The sequence below is a fragment of the Alosa alosa genome, chromosome 5, assembly GCF_017589495.1.
Source record: "Alosa alosa isolate M-15738 ecotype Scorff River chromosome 5, AALO_Geno_1.1, whole genome shotgun sequence".
NCBI classification, from domain to species: Eukaryota; Metazoa; Chordata; class Actinopteri; order Clupeiformes; family Clupeidae; genus Alosa; species Alosa alosa.
The window spans coordinates 22,419,249-22,438,421 of record NC_063193.1 but is presented as its reverse complement, the minus strand read 5'-3'; the positions used below and the strand labels follow the sequence as shown (position 1 = coordinate 22,438,421).

General features: G+C 41.6%; 2 protein-coding genes across 4 annotated transcripts; one reads left to right on the top strand and one right to left on the bottom strand.

Moving 5' to 3' along the window:
• Positions 1–19: 19 nt before the first annotated feature.
• tmc2b (transmembrane channel-like 2b) lies at positions 20–12,857 on the top strand. 2 transcript variants are annotated; one of them, XM_048242696.1, is made up of 20 exons: positions 20–918; positions 1,182–1,223; positions 1,559–1,946; positions 2,509–2,661; positions 4,146–4,236; positions 4,518–4,599; positions 4,696–4,802; positions 4,994–5,092; positions 5,222–5,364; positions 6,059–6,206; positions 8,135–8,329; positions 8,444–8,623; positions 8,847–9,008; positions 9,342–9,470; positions 10,236–10,303; positions 10,530–10,769; positions 11,089–11,214; positions 11,883–11,961; positions 12,091–12,214; positions 12,527–12,857. In XM_048242696.1, exons 1-20 carry the CDS (start codon positions 879–881, stop codon positions 12,745–12,747), a joined length of 2,817 nt encoding a protein of 938 aa, XP_048098653.1. In that variant the 5' UTR covers positions 20–878; the 3' UTR covers positions 12,748–12,857. The 2 variants fall into 2 exon arrangements, with proteins under 2 accessions (XP_048098653.1, XP_048098654.1); XM_048242697.1 differs by lacking the exons at positions 12,091–12,214; positions 12,527–12,857 and having other exon boundaries at positions 11,089–11,236; positions 11,883–11,962.
• A 249-nt stretch (positions 12,858–13,106) lies between these two features.
• Positions 13,107–19,173, bottom strand: LOC125294223 (aldehyde dehydrogenase 1A1-like). Of its 2 annotated transcripts, none has more exons than XM_048242699.1 (14): positions 18,973–19,173; positions 18,318–18,543; positions 17,998–18,102; positions 17,570–17,710; positions 17,244–17,373; positions 17,001–17,062; positions 16,694–16,822; positions 16,275–16,388; positions 15,875–15,977; positions 15,257–15,441; positions 14,793–14,957; positions 14,385–14,542; positions 14,074–14,148; positions 13,107–13,849 (listed from the first exon to the last, which is right to left on the bottom strand). In XM_048242699.1, the coding sequence occupies exons 2-14, from the start codon at positions 18,480–18,482 to the stop codon at positions 13,777–13,779; spliced, it is 1,605 nt and encodes a 534-aa protein (XP_048098656.1). In that variant the 5' UTR covers positions 18,483–18,543; positions 18,973–19,173; the 3' UTR covers positions 13,107–13,776. The 2 variants fall into 2 exon arrangements, with proteins under 2 accessions (XP_048098656.1, XP_048098655.1); XM_048242698.1 differs by having other exon boundaries at positions 18,318–18,484.

The following is a 19,173-nucleotide window of genomic DNA, read 5'->3' as shown; positions in this document are numbered from 1 at the left end:
TTAATTGCAAGTAACAGAAACTTAATCTACATGTAAATGTCCTTAAACTACAAAGACTAGATAATTAAGCAAACCAGTGGATTTTAGCTTTGAACATTTCCATTCTCTGCGCGTCCAACTAACAGACGTCGCATCCTTGGAAAAACGTGGGTCGACATTCCAGGTGCGCTTTTACGCGCCGCGCCGACCGCTTCTACGCTTGTAGAGTGAAAACCGAGTCTGATTGTGACAGAGAAAGGAAATCAAGGAGGCCTGTTATTTAGAAAACCGACTTGAAATCCATGAGGACATACTTTCAGGAGGAACAACCGGTTGCTTAACATAGTCTGGTGGTCCATTCTCCAGTTTCCTTTCAATTATTGAACAGGTCAACAAAGCCATGCCAGCATAACTGCAGGAAGGGCGACATGTGTCGACTTAATTAAGGGGAACATGTAGCAGACTTAGACAAATGCATAGTGAGCGATCTGCCGAACAAAACTCTTTTTTAAGGTTAATCTGTATGCCTTACGTACATGTAATATTCTCTGAGTTTGTTCTGTGGTAAAATAGTTTGCGCATTGTTTTCATAGCCAAATTCATGGCCATGTAGCATTCTATAGCAAGGTTCTATACGCAAATCAAATCATAAGTGCGCTAGGCCACAGAAAATACCTTCAAAATATCTTGAGTGTTTGCCTTGTGTTTGCCTATAGCCTATCATGAAAGTTTTCCCCCGTCAACCTCAAGCCTTCATATGAGTCTCACTCGTTGTCAAGGAGACTCCTTAGTCTACACACAGATGCACCTGGGAATGATGCGTAGCTTGAGCACCTGCCACCCACTCGGATGGCAACACAGGAGGACGAAACATCCACTCCAGAGCTGGTAGACTCAGAATGCCTCGCAGGAAAAACGACATCGCAGTAATAGACGATGGTGGGTCATCACCTTGACTATTCCTTTTTAAATATTTTATCCATGGACTGTTTAATTTGCTCTTAAGACAACAATCTCGTAAGACGAGTGTAATGATGTCACCGGGACTGTAACAGTAGCCCAAAACTCTTGAGGATGGAAAAGGAATAAGTATCCAACGACAACTGAATCAATTGTTCAGTTCTCCAGTCTGAGATTAAGTACTTGGGTTCTCTCAATTAAAAACAAATTTGTATTTGTTTGTTTGTTTGTGTTTGTCACAGTGGGGATGGAAATAGATGCTGTGCTGGACAGTGATGAGGATGGTAAGTTCCTTCATGGTCTTTAGAGCTTGAGCTGTAAAAAAAAAAAATGCTTTCCAAATTCTGCTTTTGAGTGTGATGCGAACTGCTGCCTGTCATGTGTTGCAAATATGAGCAGACTGTGTTTAGCAAAAAGCATAGCATAGCATTATGGTTATTATGTATACAATAATTCTGGATTGACTATTGAGCTGATGATACAACTGTCCAAATGTCGTATTACCGTAAGTGGTTGGAGATACAGATTCTGGAAAACTGGACACAGCTCCTTTGTCTGGACGCTGTAGACTGCAGCACTGTTTAATGTGTTTGAAATGTTGTGATATTTCCTCCCTCAGAGAGCATGACCAGGAGATCCAGAGCCAACAGAAAGCCCAAACCACCTCCTCGCAGGAGGCAGGAGGACAGCGAGGAGGAGAGTGAGGAGGAGGAAGCTCCCAGGAAGAGGAAGCCCAAAAAGAAAGCCAAGCAGGAGAGCGAGGAGGAGGAGAGTGAGGACGAGAAGAAAGGTCGGAACCGGGGCGGCAAAAGGAACGTCGGCAGAAAGAAGATGAAGGCAGAGGAGAGCGAGGAGGAGAACGAGGAGGAACGAGGGAACAAGAGGAAGGGAGGGAGAGGAGCCAGCAAACAGGAGAAACAGGAGCAGAACAAGGAGAAGAGAGAGGGGGGCAAGGGTGCAGGAAAAGGTGGCAATGGCAAAGACAAGAAGAAGGGCAAGGACAGCAGGTGCAGTATTCTTTGAGTTGATGTTTGGCCATGCTGTCTGCTTCCTGCCCCACAGTCTTCTGGGTCCAATTTCTTTTCTGTTTTGTATAAGCCTAAGCATCCAGCTGAGGCAGCGACGTAAGATCTGTTTACACTTAAGTAGTATTGTTCTAGCTATCTTTAGATGCCACCAGTTTCGATAAATGTTGCACATGTGATTTTCTCTACATCCAGCAAAAAGGTTTTTACAATTGTACATTTAATTTTGCCACGCAGTTCCCTATCATATGTGATCACTGATTAGTGGCAATGTGTGATCTGGTTTATTCGCTGAGTCAATGATTTCTGTGGATGAGTGCATGTCCTGACTGCTTGAGAGAAACGCTGCTCTTCAGCTATCTGTCCTGATTGCTGCTCTTTCCCATTCATACCACACTGCCTTCCATCTTTTGAACTGGAAGAGCCCAATGCATACATCAAAACAAGCAACTTCTACCTCATCTACCCTCCTCTGGCTGGTCCACTTGCAAAGCCCTCTACCAGCCAGATGGTGCTCTCTGATGGCTTGATTCTCTCCTGACAGTTCATCGAACGACGACGATAACGATGAGGAAGATGAGTCGATGTCGGAGGGAGAGATAGCCGCTCTGAAAGAGGAGGTGGAGGAAAAAAAGAAGACTATCGCCACTCTGCGGAACAAGCCATGGCGCATGAAGAGGAAACTCAAGTGCCTGAAGTAAAAATCTGCTTGTGTACACACATTACATCGCCTGCTTGTCCTCTCTCAACTGAAGTGTTTTTATTTGTGTTTTTCTTCTGATTTGTGAAGATCTTCACGGTTTGACGTCCACATCTTTTGACTGGTTCATGTAGTGACTGCCACAGTGTCCTCTGTTTTGCTCGATTAAAGCTCCATCGTATGTAACTCAGCTCCTGATGTGATTGCTTTGCCAAGTATTTGCCTACTTCTATAAACTGTTTTGAAATGCTAAAACGGTTGACTTGTCCCTTGTTTTGCATCATGGTTGGTGGTGCTGATATTCAAGGACATTTTATTAGCTTTTTTCACTGCAAAGCAGTACATATGTGACATTGTGGCTTTGCTTCAGTTACCCACGATCTGTGCATTTCCAGCAATGATGCTGTTAAAAAATCCATAGGTTCTCTTTGTACTCCAAGCAATCTTGTTGTGTGTGTGCAGCATGACATAAGAAGACGGGACCAATTAGAGGCAATACACCAGGCTAGACAGGAGCGATAGGCTCCAGATAACATTCCCGTGTACTCAGACAAGGTCCCTTAAGAGCATGTGTGGTTGTAACCGTGCCCCAGGTCAGAGAGCAGGTATATGTTACAGGTGATGTATTGTTGTAGGCCATGGGAAGCTGTCTTGGTCTCCCATGACCCCAATGTGTTTTTTGCGAGTTGTTCCATATGACGTGTCCTACTTCAGTTGCGTCAGCATGGTCCAATTTTTTTAATGAGGATCTGTTGATGAGGATTAGTTCTGTTTTGTGAGTTTGTCAAATGGGGACGAGGCTCCATAGCTAGGTGTGCACACTTCATGAATGTATAGTTATGCTCTTAGATAATACGTTTCTTAAAATACAGACATCAATAATGAATAGACAGGCAATGCTGGTGGTTCAAAGACTTCATTCACAGATACTTAACATGCATTGGCTAATTTATATGCATGATCACGTTTCAGCGGTGTGTGATCATTGTGGTGTGTGAATACAATCGTAGTCACATTTCTAATTTCTTAGAATTTCCCCTAGGGATCAATAAAGTATCTATCTATCTATCTATCTATCATTTCTGTCTTATAGAACTAGTAAAGAAAGAGCTCCCGCATAATGTCCACTTTGTAAGCAATTTATTGTAGCAACATCTTGGTGAAACGACCATCATTAGGCTGGTTGTTTGACCGAAACGTTGCTACAATAAATTGCTTACGAAGTGGACAATGTGCGGGAGTTCTTTCTTTACTACGTTGGTGACCTTCGGTCTTCTTTGGTCTCTTCTCTGTCAGTAAAAAGTGTGCAAAAGATTTTTTTTGTTTTTTGTCTTATAGAACCAACAGTATAGGGTCTGTGCCATGAATCTGTCACTGTCACCTTTGCTGACAGGATGAATATGCCCCCACACACACACACTAACATATGAAAGCATCATGCATTGGATAGTCATTTTTTCCTGTCTTTGTGTGGATACTAGGGAGGCCCAGAGCTTTGTGGAGAAGTTTGAAGGAGCCCTGGGAAAAGGAAAAGGAAGGAAACTGTATGCATTCAAAGTCATGATGGCAAAGGTATGGACCCTTTCAAGAGAGTTCTATTATCAGCATCATAGTTGGCCCCACAAGACTTCCGTTTTAACATTCCATATGTTATCTTAATGCAGAGGAAGTAGTTTGGGGCCCAAATAGAATGTTCAAGCATTGTTTTTGTTTTTATTGTTGAAAGGGTCTATAGTAAACCTACATTACTTTTCACTACAACATTCAACATTTGATAACAAGCAAACTTTTTCTGCAAACTTTTATGTGTGCATGTTATGTAACTATGTATGCATGTTTTTTTTTTTCTTCAGAAATGGATCAAGTTCAACAGAGACTTTGACAACTTCAAGACCGCCTGCATTCCCTGGGAGAGGAAGATCAAAGAAGTTGAAAGTGTGTTTTTGTAACACCTGTCACTAATTCTTTGTCAAATGCAATGTATGAATGTTATTATAAATTGTAATGTTGATCTTTCTCTCTGTTGTTAAGGTCACTTTGGGTCCTCAGTGGCTTCTTACTTCATCTTTCTCCGATGGATGTACGGCCTGAATCTTATACTTTTTGGCTTTGTGTTTGGACTAGTCGTTATTCCAGAGGTCAATATGTTTTCCGTCATGAATACAGTATATGTATCACAATTCTTTTTATTTACCTTAAATTCAGTGGACATGAACTAGGATAATGTGGTATGGTATGGCCTACTTACACTGATCTCTCTCTCTGTGTGTGTGTGTGTGTTTTGTGTGTGTGTGTGTGCGTGCATGCGTGTGTGTGTGTGTGTTTTCAGGTCTTAATGGGCCTGCCTTATGGATCTATACCTCGAAAGACAGTCCCGCGAGCAGATGAAGCCCGGGCTATGGACTTCTCCGTCCTCTTTGAATTTGGTGTGAGCGCTTTATTCCTGGATCCTCTGCTCGGGCTGTGGGGTTGAGTGCACAATACAGGGTCATCAGCTAATCTTTCTGCTGAATCTTTCTCCATCCGAATCTCCATAATGTTGTCCTTTTGTTCATAGGGTTATTGTAAATACTCTGTCCTGTTCTATGGGTTCTACAATGACAAGCGGACCATAGGACTCCTACAGTTCAGGCTGCCCCTGTCCTATCTCCTCGTTGGCGTTGGGATATTTGGGTATAGCCTGATGGTTGTCATCAGAACGTGAGTCCCATCCCTTTGATAAACACAACAAATAGAAATAGTAAATAGAAAATAAAAAAATGCATAACAAGGGAGAGCTGTGCTCCTTTCATCATCTCACCCAGTGTTTCTTAACTGGTGGGTCAGGACCCAAAAGTGGGTCATGGAACCGTTCTGGGTGGGTTGCGGAGCTTGTGGTTAAAAAAAAAATGCTATTAGATCTAATATCGGACACAGGAGTTGAAAACTTCGCAAATAAATGTGCCTAACATCAACATGTTCCGAACAAGTACTTTGAGCATCCTACGCTACCTCGTAGTTCACCACATCATTTGGCTTAAGCGCTATATGGGTTGCAACTTAATGACCATGGGAAATTAAGGGTCCCAAGGCCGGACCAGTTAAGAAACACTTTTCTAACCCACATTTTCCGTGTTTTATTTGAGTGTTGATTTTGATTTGTCACATTTATCATGGCACAACTCGGACATATTCAGTGTGAACCCAGGGTGTGTGAGTTTGTATGTGTGTGTGTGTGTGTGTGTGTGTGTGTGTGTGTGTGTGTGTGTATGCATGTGTGTTTGTTCAAGAGAGAGAGTGTGTGCCTATGATTGAGTGAGTGTGGGTATTGTATGTGTGTTTGTGTGTACGTGCATGAGTGTGTGTTTGTTCCATCAGTCCTGCTGACTGACCACTGAATGTGCCCCCATGCCAGCATGGCGAAGAATGCCAACGAGGGGGGAGACGGAGCAGAGGATGGCGCTTTCACCTTCAGCTGGAAGCTCTTCACCAGCTGGGATTACCTGATCGGAAACCCGGAGACGGCCGACAACAAGTACGCCTCCATCACCACCAGCTTTAAGGTCAGCACCCCCCTCCCCATCACCACCAGCTTTAAGGTCAGCACCCCCCCCTCCCCATCACCACCAGCTTTAAGGTCAGCACCCCCATCTTAATAATGCTGTCATACAATTTCTGGCTAATTCTGCTGTTTGAACTAAATAGACTATTACATGACCCCATTTTTTACAAACAAAGTGGCGGCAATCAGCAGTCCATTCTCTACATGCCCACACAACGCATCTGACTCAGATACCGCACTCCTACAGAATCTTGCCTTTCCTATCCAAAGGCATTGAACGAGCAGTCTCCAAACAGGTCTCTGACTTCCTTTCACAGAACAACCTTCTGGATCCAAATCAGTCTGGGTTCAAAAGCGGCCACTCTACCGAAACGGCTCTGCTGTCTGTAACAGAAGCCTTAAAAGAAGCCAAGGCGACCACTCGGTCATCAGTACTCATTCTGCTTGACTTATCGGCTGCCTTTGACACGCACCGCATCCTTCTCTCTATACTCGCTAACATGGGAATCTCCGGTTCTGCTCTCTCCTGGTTTGAATCTTACCTCACAGGGCCTTTCGTTTAACATTCGCATAGCTTGGTCAGCTATCTGCACCTCACCATCTCACCACAGGGGTCCCCAGGGCTCAGTGCTGGGCCCCTTCTCTTTGCTATCTACACCACCTCCTTGGGACAGATTATCCGTTAGCATGGCTTCTCATACCACTGCTATGCAGACGACACACAGCTCTATCTGTCCTTTCCACCTGATGACCCCTTGGTTTCAGCACGGATCTCGGATTGCCTCTCAGACATAGCTACATGGATGAAGGCACACCACCTCCAGCTGAACCTCTCAAAGACTGAACTGCTGGTCCTCCCAGCTAAACCTACCATACACCACGACATCAACATCAAATTTGACTCCCTGTCTGTTTCACCTACCAGGACTGCAAGAAATCTAGGAGTTGTTCTCGACAACCAACTAAACTTCTCAGATCATGTTGCCTCAGTCGCCCGGTCATGCCGTTTTAGCACTCTACAACATACGGAAAATCAGGACTTACTTGACTCAAGATGCTACCCAACTTCTGGTTCAGGCAATAGTCATCTCACGACTTGACTACTGCAACGCCCTCCTGACAGGTCTCCCAGCCTTTGACTAAAAATGTGTCAGCCAAATGTAATGTAATGTAATGTAATGTAATGTAATGTAATGAAACAACATGTTTTTCTTCATTTATCCTTACTTTAACCAGGTGAGTTCCATTGATATTGCAATCAAAATGTTCATTTTAAAAAAAAAATAAAATGCACACATTAATCAGGCAGTTAGAGAGCCATATCCTCAAGAAAAAAAAAAGAGATTGGAATCAAGGACTTTTCCTTTAAGAGGCACACCAGCCATTCGACTAGAGCAGTGGGGGCTCCTGTAGTTCAGGAAGAGGTGTATCGTACTAGCAACATTGAGGTCACCTGTTCATGAGCTTCGATTTCCAAGTGCTGATGAAAAATGCATGTAGTTTGCTTGGACTGAAAGTATCTAGTATGCTAATTGTAAATTCAAATCAGCCTGTGAATCTTAATCCTCAGTAAGTATGCGTACATTATAAGGGCTTATATAAAGAAAACAGTACCCTGGTTTCAGCCATGTTGCTAGAGTAGGGTGTAGCCTAGTGTGCAAGCAGGGCACACTCCTTGCCCTCCTCCTTGTTTCCATATAGGCCTAAGTATAATGATTTCATAAACAGTGGACGAAAATAACTTCGGTCAAAACCACCTGAATGTTTCATTTTTACATGTTGTGGATGTAGTAGTAGGGTGTTGAACGTTTGTTTTTGTGATTTTTTTTTTTTTTATCATTACCTACTCATTTATTCAAACAGTGATGAGAGCATTTACATATCACTGGACCATATATGACGTGATGTTAATGTTTTGTACCCCTGTAGGAGTCTATAGTGGACTTGCAGGAACAGCAGAAGGATGAGAACATTCACCTGCGCAGGTTTCTCCGACTCTTAGCCAACGTGCTCATCCTCTGCTCCCTCGCAGGAAGTGGCTACCTCATCTACTTTGTGGTCAAGAGGTCACAGGAGTTTGCTGATAAGGAGGAAGGGGAGCTGTCATGGTTTGAGAAAAATGAGGTGATCTCTCTGGTTAGGCCTCCAGAACTATCATCTCAGACAGAGTTAGAGTCATATTGAGTTTGTGTTTGCCGGCCTTTTTTTCAAAACTCTCTCTCTCACGCACTATCTCAGGTGGAATTTGTGATGTCTCTCCTGGGTTTGGCTTGTCCACCGTTGTTTGAGACTATTGGTGAGCTGGAAGACTATCACCCTCGGATTGCTTTGAAATGGCAGCTGGGCAGAATTTTTGCCCTCTTCCTGGGCAACCTCTACACCTTCCTGTTTGCTTTGTTTGATGAAGTACAAGCTAAGGTAGTGCAATTATTATTTGCCATCAACTTTCCAACTTTTCCAACTATTACTGTTACTAGTAGTTTTATTATTTTCTCCATAATGAATAACTTGCTATATCTACAGGGTACCTGAGCACTGATAAAGCCATAGTGTAAATACATTTTAAAATCTGAATTTGAATGTCATTAACTGATTGTTTTGACATCTCGACTATTTTATGACATTTGATATCTTTGCTTAGCTGGAGAGTGAGAAAGACATCAAGAATGCTACGATCTGGGCCATCGAAGAATACTATGTCAATTACTCCATGCATCACAACACTACGACTAACATCCCTCCTCCAGACATTGATCCTGCCGACGTCATCAGAGGCCCATGCTGGGAAACTGGTGTTGGCATTGTAAGTTTGAAAAGCTGCTTCATAAAACGACAGTAATTTCCTGTGTCAGGATTAGCCACATTGTGTATAAACCGCAGGACAATGTTTTATGCAAGTTAAAAAAACAAAACCATATTAGACCCATATTAAAAAGCTCCCATGTATTAACCTCATAGCTGAAGAAATTTAGCAAAATCAATGTATAAGCCGCGGAAATTACAGTAATAAGACATGTGGTGATATTATGGGATGGGATTATGGGACACTGGGTGTAGATGAAATATGTTTTATGTATCGAAAGACACATACTGTGTCTAATGTTCCTGATGAAGTTCCTGATTTTTGTGCGTGCAGGAGTTTGTGAAGCTCACAGTCTCTGATATTCAGGTGTCATACCTGACCATCCTCATTGGGGACTTCATGAGGGCAGTGCTTGTACGTTTCCTCAACTACTGCTGGTGCTGGGACCTGGAGGCTGGATTTGTGAGTCCTACTTTGACTAAAGGGCCATTCACACCAAAAATGATATGAATATGAATGACAACGTCCACACATAAACTACAACGATAACAACATGAAGAACGATATTGTTTTTCAGAATGTTAAAAAGCTGACAGCCAATCAGAATGCATCAGATTTTAGACATGACATTCATCAACAAAAGGAGACTTTCCTTATTATTGGTCAGTGTGGACACTAATGTCGTTATAGTTATAATTATCTTTATAGTTATTGTTCCTGGTGTGAAGAGACAACTACAGCTATTCTCATTATTAATAGGCAGTCACCTCACTTACATTGAGACACAGTATCCTGTCAAAAGCAGTCTGGGGTCTGTACACTTTCAGCTGCATCTCATGTTACAGCTCGGATAACTCTAATCTGAACGGCCGTCCTTCTCAGGATGTGTGCTTTGTGAACAGTAAATCCTAGAAGCAATTCAGCTGCACTCGACTTGTCACTCTATATCTGTGTCCACATTCACACGCGCCGCGTGGGATAGTAGTATGACATCTGGCAGGGACAGGTGATACTTTTCGAGCCCAGGGACAAAGAGACAGGCGACACCATCGGAAGCGCTTAATTACATTAGAGGGCAAAGAGAGACAGTGGGAGGCTTGTAATGAAGGTAAATAACAAATGAAAAGTCACAATACGTGTTTGTCTCTGTATGCGTGTTTGCATGTGTCTCTCTGGGTGTGTGTGTGTGTGTGTGTTTATGTATTATTTGTCTCTATGTATTTTCAGCCATCGTATGCAGAATTTGACATCAGTGGCAATGTGCTTGGGCTCATTTTCAACCAGGGGATGATCTGGTGAGGAAGTGAGGAAGTCATATTATCCATCTAGTACAGCCTTTAGCCACTGCTTGAAATAGCTGCTCTGAATGCACTTACATCACCCTTATACTCAGACTTTCAAGTTGATTTCTTCATATTCCAACCAACATTTCATTTGTGTGTGTGTGTATATGTGTACATATGTATGTGTGTGTGTGTGTGTGTGTGTGGGCACATGTGTGTGCATATGTGTCTTTTGTAGGATGGGAGCATTCTATGCCCCAGGCCTGGTTGGCATCAACGTCCTTCGCCTCCTCAGCTCCATGTACTACCAGTGCTGGGCGGTGATGAGCTGCAACGTGCCCCATGCCCGCGTGTTCAAAGCCTCCGGCTCCAACAACTTCTACATGGGCCTCCTCCTGCTGGTGCTCTTCCTTAGCCTCATGCCCGTCATCTACACCATCATGACCCTCTCGCCCTCCTTCGACTGTGGACCCTTCAGGTGAGGGAGAACGCAGCTACCAGGACTCTAGCTAAAAGCATGATAGGATATTTCAGGGTGAATAATTCTGCCTATTATTTAATGCCCCACTTATGAATATAAACGTTGTGTCCGCGTGCATGTAAATGGGTTTATGAAGGGCGTGTTGACATTATTAGGATGTTTGAGTTCATCATGGAATTGGTGTTGTTGTCATGGTTATCATGATTTATTGCGCATGTGTTTACCCCTCATTAACTTTATTGTGTGCTCTGTTCTGTGCTCGAAGAGGAAATGTATACGCTAATGCATTATGCATTGCATTGTGTTGATTTGACAGTGGAAATGAGAAGATGTATGATGTGGTCATTGACACGATTGACCGGGACCTGCCTGAATTTATGGGAACCATCTTCAGCTACGCATCCAACCCTGGGCTCATCATGCCTGCTGTGCTGCTGATGGTGTGAGTGGACAATTATGACCATGTAGGAGCCATTAATTTTAGGAAACTATATTCAGAAAAAAAATAACAGATTTTTGTAATATGTAAGAGTCTCCTTAGGAATAGATTTGCTCAAAAAAAGTGATACCGTTTTCCAAGCAAGCATCCGTTGCAACCTTTGCAACCATTCCATCCACATCATACAATAGAATAGAGACCGGGCGTTCAGCAAGAACATTGTTTCACTAATCGATGATTGCTTTTAGCTTTGACAGCCTTGTTTATTAAAAATCAAAACGATTTACTTTTGTCTTTAGTACACTCTTTAGTGTTTGTATTTGTATTTAGTATTTAGAAAATGGTATTTTGTATTTAGGAAACAGTTTGAGAGTAAGAAAGAACTGGCAGTCAGAACGGAAAGACTTCCATCCCTACAGTGCCTGACCCTGATTCCAGGCTAAAAGAGAGGCCTGAAAAAGCACCCAGTGCACAGGTGCCAGTGTAAGATTAATACTTAAGGCTTTCAACAAGAAAAAAACACCCAGCATGGTGTGTCACTAGAGTTTGCAAATGTATTTTGCAAGAGGAACCCATTGGAATAACCAAGACCCCAATTTAGTTGTGAGAAGGGTGAAACCAAGTGGAAATAAGTGTCTCTGTGATTGAATTGTTTTTCCCTTACTTGTCAGTTTGGCAATCTATTACCTGAATGCTGTGTCAAAAGCTTACCAGCAAGCTAACTTGGACCTAAAGAAAAAGATGCAAATGGTTAGTAAATAATGAAACATACAGCATGAGGACATGTAAACAATTCTGTATGGGTAGAAATCTATTTTTGTTATGAATATATTAGTAGACAGTATGATTTGATACCTATGGGACAATGACTGTGTGTAGGCCAGAGATGAGGAGAAGAATCGCAGGAATAATAAGGCCAGTACCAACCAGGTGATGAAGGACCTGGAGGACCTCATGCCCAACAAGTCACTTATTCCGCCACCTGAACCAGAGAAGCCAGCAGGTGCGCTCATATATGCAAACTGACATATACAGTACACACACACACAGTCCACACTAATACATACTGTACATACACACATGCCCACATCAGACTTATGTATCATCCAACGTGCAACTCCATGGTCTACCTACCAAGAGTAATGGATGCCTATGTGTATACAGAAACACACATTTACATACATTCTTACTCATACCTACATACAGTACTTTCACACAGTTTTTAATACGGGGTACGACACTGAAGTAACACACTATCACAATTTTGAAATAAAACAAATTGTTGAATGATAAGTACATTTATGACTCTCTGCAGAACCCATTAAAGAACAAGCTAAAGGCAAGTCACCAAAGTTGTCAGGGAAACCAGGTGCAGCAGGAGTGAACTTGCAAAAAGACGTCTCATTGGCTGCCGCAAACCCCCGTGGGCCAATCACCCACCCTCCAGCTCCCAGGGGTCCACTACCAGGCAATCCTAGAGGTCCTAACCCCGGACCAGGAAGAGGGCGGGGAAGAGGAGGCCCTCCCAGACACTAGTTTTAGTAACTTTAACTAACGCTTACAGATGTGATATATATGCACTGCAAACACACAAACTGTCTCAAGCTCCTGATGGGATGTATTTCATATTGGTACCTTGAACCAAGTTTCATACGTGTCATCTTTTAAGTGTACATATTGCTGTATATGTTCATTTGTATTTTTGTAGATAAATTAAGTTGCTAAGTCTGTAAGAGCATGTGTGAAATCACTTATAGGAAAATCATAATAGGAAAGTGTAACAAAATGGTTACAAAAATATTATACTCTGATGGCTACATTTGGAAGTTAATTATAAGATCAAGAATTATACATACTGGCACACTTATATCAACATGTCACACATGGCAAAAGCATCATACGCTATAGTTTATTGGACAATCATGTGCAATGAAACAGGAATCAGGCTGAAGAGCAGAGATTACACATTAAGACTGTGCGCTTCTTGCTGCTCTCCTAAACTGTGAGTTGGTAATAGCAATGATGTATTCTCTACAAGACAACATCTGAATCTGATCAAATTCACTCTTTAGATCCTCCACTGACAACCGAATACATAAACAATCACCACAGAACACAAACATATTTACAGCACATCTCCCTCCACATCTGGTCTGAAACAAATGTACAACACAACACTCCCACTCCTACACTGTGCTCTAATCTGTATTCAGTATGCCAGACTGAGGAGGAAGAGCTATGACTGCCATGCCTGCAGATTTGTATCTCATGACATTCTTACACAATTTGCCATCTCCTCCCAGTTATTATTTGAAATGAATAGCCTCTTCATAGAGTTATTGGAGGTTATTCTTCTCCTGTAATATTATGCGACTAATGAAAGTAGTCCCATAATTAAAGTCCTTGGATTGAAACCATGCAATGAATATGGTGAAGTACTGTAACAGTAAGTATGCAAAAGACTATGATGACCAGTCCAGCTAGGCATGATGCTTCCCTATCTGGATATGGAGGATGAATGCTTGTCATTGAAGGCCAGAGAAATATTGCAAATGACCACAGCCTTCAAGAGTTTTTCTGAGAGATCTTGATGGTAACAGCCTTTACTTCTGTGTATTCCTGTAAGCTGTACTCTCCCCTGTGAAACAAATGTTGCACTAAAATTACACTACTGCCATATACCTTCATAGAAAAACATTGTACAATTGCTATCTCGCACAGACACAAAACACACAAACACACCCAATACACACACAATATTAACTTGATTTGGTAAAAGATTAGACACAATTGAAGTTTTATAATATTTATACATTTTATAAAATGTCTAAAATCATTCATAAGAATAAAAAAACAGCTTACAATTCTCTCCCATTTCCTGACATCTTAAACCCACCAAATGGACACTGGGTGCTCATTGCATTGTAGCAGTTAACCCTAAATGAAATCAAAATAATAAGACACATGAGTTAATGATAATTTGTGCAGATGAGCCATCATTGCAGTCTAATAATAATAATAATAATATAATACTAATAATACGCTTTATTTGTATAGCACCTTTCATACACAGAATGCAGCTCAAAGTGCTTTACATTTGGAACATGTAACACAATAATAAAAAAGAATCAGTCATTCTAGGAGTGTAGGAGACTCAAAGTGCCTGTTCTTACCACACGGTTCCTGCTTGCAGAGCTGATGTGATGGCGAGCGCTTTACTGATGTCGCTGGTGAAAACCCCTGCAGCCAGGCCATACTGAGTGTCATTGGCCCTCTGGATGACTTCCTCTACACTGCGAAACTTCATGATCAGCTGAACAGGGCCAAAAATCTGTAGAGAGAGAAAGAAAGAGAGAGAGAGAAAGAGAGAGAGAGTTATTTTGGAATATCGCTACCACCTGGTAGAATCTTTTTTTTTCAGTATGATGTCTTCAGTTTTGTGGCTTTCCCAGTTAACTGAACACATAACAAGTACAATGATATAATCAGTATGCAGTTATATTATTACAAGAATGATATAATAATAATTTAACAGACATCAGTGTCAAGCAGTCTTTTGTCATGGCAGTTTTGTAACCTACCTCCTCCCTGGCGATGCGCATGTTGTCTCTCACGTCGGAGAAGACTGTTGGCTGGATAAAGAAGCCTTTCTGGCCCCAGGGGGCCCCTCCACACTCCAGCTTGGCCCCTTCCCTCTTCCCACTGTCAATCAGCTCCAGGATCTTATCAAACTGCTTCTTGTCAATCTGGCGAGGGGGTGGCAAGCTTTCTAATCAGAACTGTACAAAGATGCTTTGAGGTGCGCTCATACAAAAAACTGCATTTACTGTCAAAGTGAAAAATCTTAACTTCTACTTAGTGGAAATTGGCAAATTCTGTTTAAAATAATTTTCTTATACATTTATTTTATCATATATTAATTTATATTATATATGAAGTGAGAGGGTTGTATTTATCGTCCTTGTAAGACTGTTTTTAGGCATACATTACATTATTACTACTTAGTGACCAGTTTTCTCTTTTAGGACAAATACAGTTTTCCTACCTGTGGTCCGTGGTCCACGCTGGGGTCCAGGGGGTTGCCCAGCACTTTCCTCTGGGCCATCTCCACACTGCAGCGCACAAACTCCTCATAGACAGGCTCCTCCACGAACACCCGGGAGCCGGCCAGGCAGCACTGGCCCTGGTTGAAGAAGAGGCCGTGATGGGCCTGCTGCACAGCCAGCTCCACTGTGGCCAGAACACAGCACACGGACAACACCTTCATCTCTCACAACAGTCTGAACAGGCCCTCGTATGGGGTCCCACCAATATAAACAACAACAATATTATGATATTTCATTGAATTAAGAATGGCGACCCTAATAAAGGGTTCACTACTTTGCCTTATCGTATTGCATACCGTTTTACATAAGCAAAAATGTATTTTTAGCACTTTTTGTGAGCACCATTTGTTAACACAACTGTAAATATACATTATGGTATGATGTGTTTACTTTGTATGATATACATTATTTAATATGATTTTAATAATGCCGGCAATTGTCTGAAAAATTACATCTTCTAGGGATATTTCCTGGAGTCCCTGTCCTGATATAGCTGCACTACACACTGTGGCTGAATTGTGTCAATACGTTTTAAGGCCTCCACTATTGTTACTCACAATCAGAATCTGCAAAGACAACGTTGGGGTTTTTGCCTCCTAGTTCAAGTGTGACACGTTTGAGATTAGTGTCACCAGCAGCCCTCTGGATGAGCTTCCCAACCTGTCCATGAGAACAATAACAGACATGTGAAGCTCTGTGGAGCCTATAAAAACAGCAGGATTTTCATAAATACTGAGCAATGTGATTTTATTAATATACTAAATATTACAAATTACATTTCAATGTATGCTATACTTCTGCTAATTGTGGCAATTTGCCAATTATGTAAATAGAGTACTTTCTTACTTCATATTTAATATCTTTACATTTATATATCTGTTTCTTATTAGTATGCTTTTATTGTTGTGTTCTTATTCTCTCATATGCATTCATTTGAAGATGATGCCATTGATTTACCTGTGTAGACCCAGTGAAAGCCACTTTGTTGATGTCCATGTGATGGGCAATGGCATGCCCTGCAGTTGGCCCATATCCTGGTACCACATTAACAACCCCAGGAGGAAAGCCAGCCTGGTGAACCAGAGACACAGTGGCCAGATAAGCATGACTTGCACCATCCAAAATTAAACAACAAAAATCTTCCACTTCATTTGTTTACAATTTCACTCATCTGTTTCACTGCAAATTTCTTTGTAAAAACAATTTCTGAGAAATATCGTTTCTATACATAGTCATGCATGCAACACATCATATTTTGCATGCAACACATCATTTTTGTTTTATGAAACCTAATGGTTCAGTTTTCTGAAAGGCTGCCTATCTGTCTGTGGAGGAGTTTATCCGATCATCTTGAAATGAAGAAGCAAACACACAACCTCTTTTATGAGCTGGGCCATGTGGAGAGCCGTCAGAGGCGTCTGCTCGGCCGGTTTAATGACCACGGTGTTTCCACAACACAAGGCAGGGGCGATCTTCCACACGAACATCATCAGTGGGAAATTCCACTGTGTGTAGCATGCAGCCGTCATACATGTTTTAGATCATAAGTATATTTCCACATCAACATCAAAAAGAAGAAGTTTGACAGCATTAATTATTAATAGAATATATACTGATATTGTATGTCACATGCATACAAGAGTATTAGTGTTCTGGCACTACTGGTAGTCTAATTCTACTCACAGGAATAATTTGACCGCACACTCCAATAGGCTCATGTCGAGTAAAGGTGAAATAGTCTCCATCTTAACAGAGAAACAACATCACAGTTGGAGAATGTCAGCACTAAACTGAACTAGTGAACACATACACAATCTGACACATGCATGCATAAAAACTTTCAAGAACACACTTTTAAAGTGCAGAAGTGAGAAGTCTGTTATGATCTTAATAAAAAGCTCTGCATGTCATGGCCAAGACACTCACCAACAGGAATAGTCTTTCCTTGAACCTTGTCTGCCCAGCCAGCATAGTATCTTAGAGTCTTTATGGTTGCCACAAGGTCAACAAAGTAGGCCATCAGGAAGAGCTTCCCAGAGTTAATTGATTCCATGGTCTGAAAACAAAAACATTGGCAAAACGTTGCATTACAGAACAAATTAAAATGAAATGCAAACATTTAAGCACTTTGTATCATTCGTTCATGATGGAGGATTTCACTTTGATATTTTTCATTTGCATCATGTATGAGGAAAAGTATCCTCTTTATGCATTTGAATATGAAAATGTCCCTGGAAATAGTCTGTTTTCACCGCTAGTATCCGCTGGTCTCTCTCCACAAGGTCTGCCAACTTGTTGAGCAAGCAGCCTCTTTCTGATGCGTCCATCCGTCTCCATGGCGACCCCAGCTGAAATGCCTCCCTGGCATGTTTAACAGCTTTGTCAATGTCCTCCTGAGAGGAACGAAGAAGTAGGACAGAAAGGCCACCTTTAATTGTGTAGCTAATATTCAAAATCATATCAGGCTAATGACATCTGTCATGCCAGTACAGATACAACATTAGAAAAAACTTTCAGGACACTGGACAAAAACTATTTGCAGTAAGATGCTTATGCCTCCCAAAATATCCCGCAATGTTCTGATCATGTCTGAACATGATCATTCTTACAGAGTACCAGCATTTAATGCTCATTTAAACATTTTTGACCAGCCTAACAATATGTTTTCTAGCCTACTTACTGTGTCCCCCTCCTCCACTTCACAGATGATATCAGAGGTTGCTGGATTGTACACAGCCATCTTCCTTTTCTGACAGGACTCATGCCACTCATTGTTAATAAATATCTGAGAAAAGGATGAATAAGTCTTAAAAGAACAACAGTCATATACAGCATAACCGCTCTGCAGACAAGCTATCGGTGAACTACTATGACTGAAACAATTACAAAAGTGGTATGCAACTCCTGTATTAATTCAGAAGATGATTACCAACATTTGTAATAATTCATCAGTTCACAATTGAAGGCAAAACACTGAAAATGCCATATTTTCTAGCATACCTTTGTGTATTCGATCTGGAGGTCACACACCGGCATGGGTATTGCAGGGTCTGGTGGCAGCTCCTGGTTGCTGGGACCATTCTTCTGATGCTTGTGGTTGCTTAGGTGGCTCTGCTGGCTTTGAACACCACCACACTCAGAATTCATGATGATACTCTGCTTCATGCCTTGGAAAGCACAGCATATGACTCTGAACTTGAAGAACCTGCTCTAATTGTGGACAATTCTGTACCAATAAAAAAAATAATAAGAAAAGCATGATATTGAAATGTACATGCCCCTGACTTTACGATTGAAATCATAGGTACTTATTAAGTAGAAAAAAACATAGGTAGGCCTACTTATTAAGTAGGGGGAAAAAACATGACACTTTATCCAAAGCCTAAAGGATAATCATACCACATAGGTTATTAAAACAAGAGCATGTACCTATGGAGGTAGCTGAATGTAATATCTTCAAAATAGTTTAGTGCAATACACAAACTCTGTATAATTGCATATTTGTTAGCCGAAGGAAAATGTCTGGTAAAAGTTAAAAACAGAAGACACGCATAAAAAGAGAGAAAAATAGAAAGAAAGAATTTGCTATCAAACTCTATTCAGCAGCTGATTGTTACTGCGTAGAGTGCATTCAATCCTAAATCATTTAGCCTACCTTTCGGAAGTGCCGGTACGTTGGAACGTGCGTAGTTTTCATCGCCTACTGTGGGCATTTCTCTTGCAGTCTAGTCCAGATCCGAAAATCTCTTCCGTCCTCCACTCTTATAGACACACGGAAACTTTGTGAAGAGCTCCATTTAGTAGGCTGCCACACCACGAATAAGCTTGGAGGGTGGAGTTGTTGCACACCTCGTTG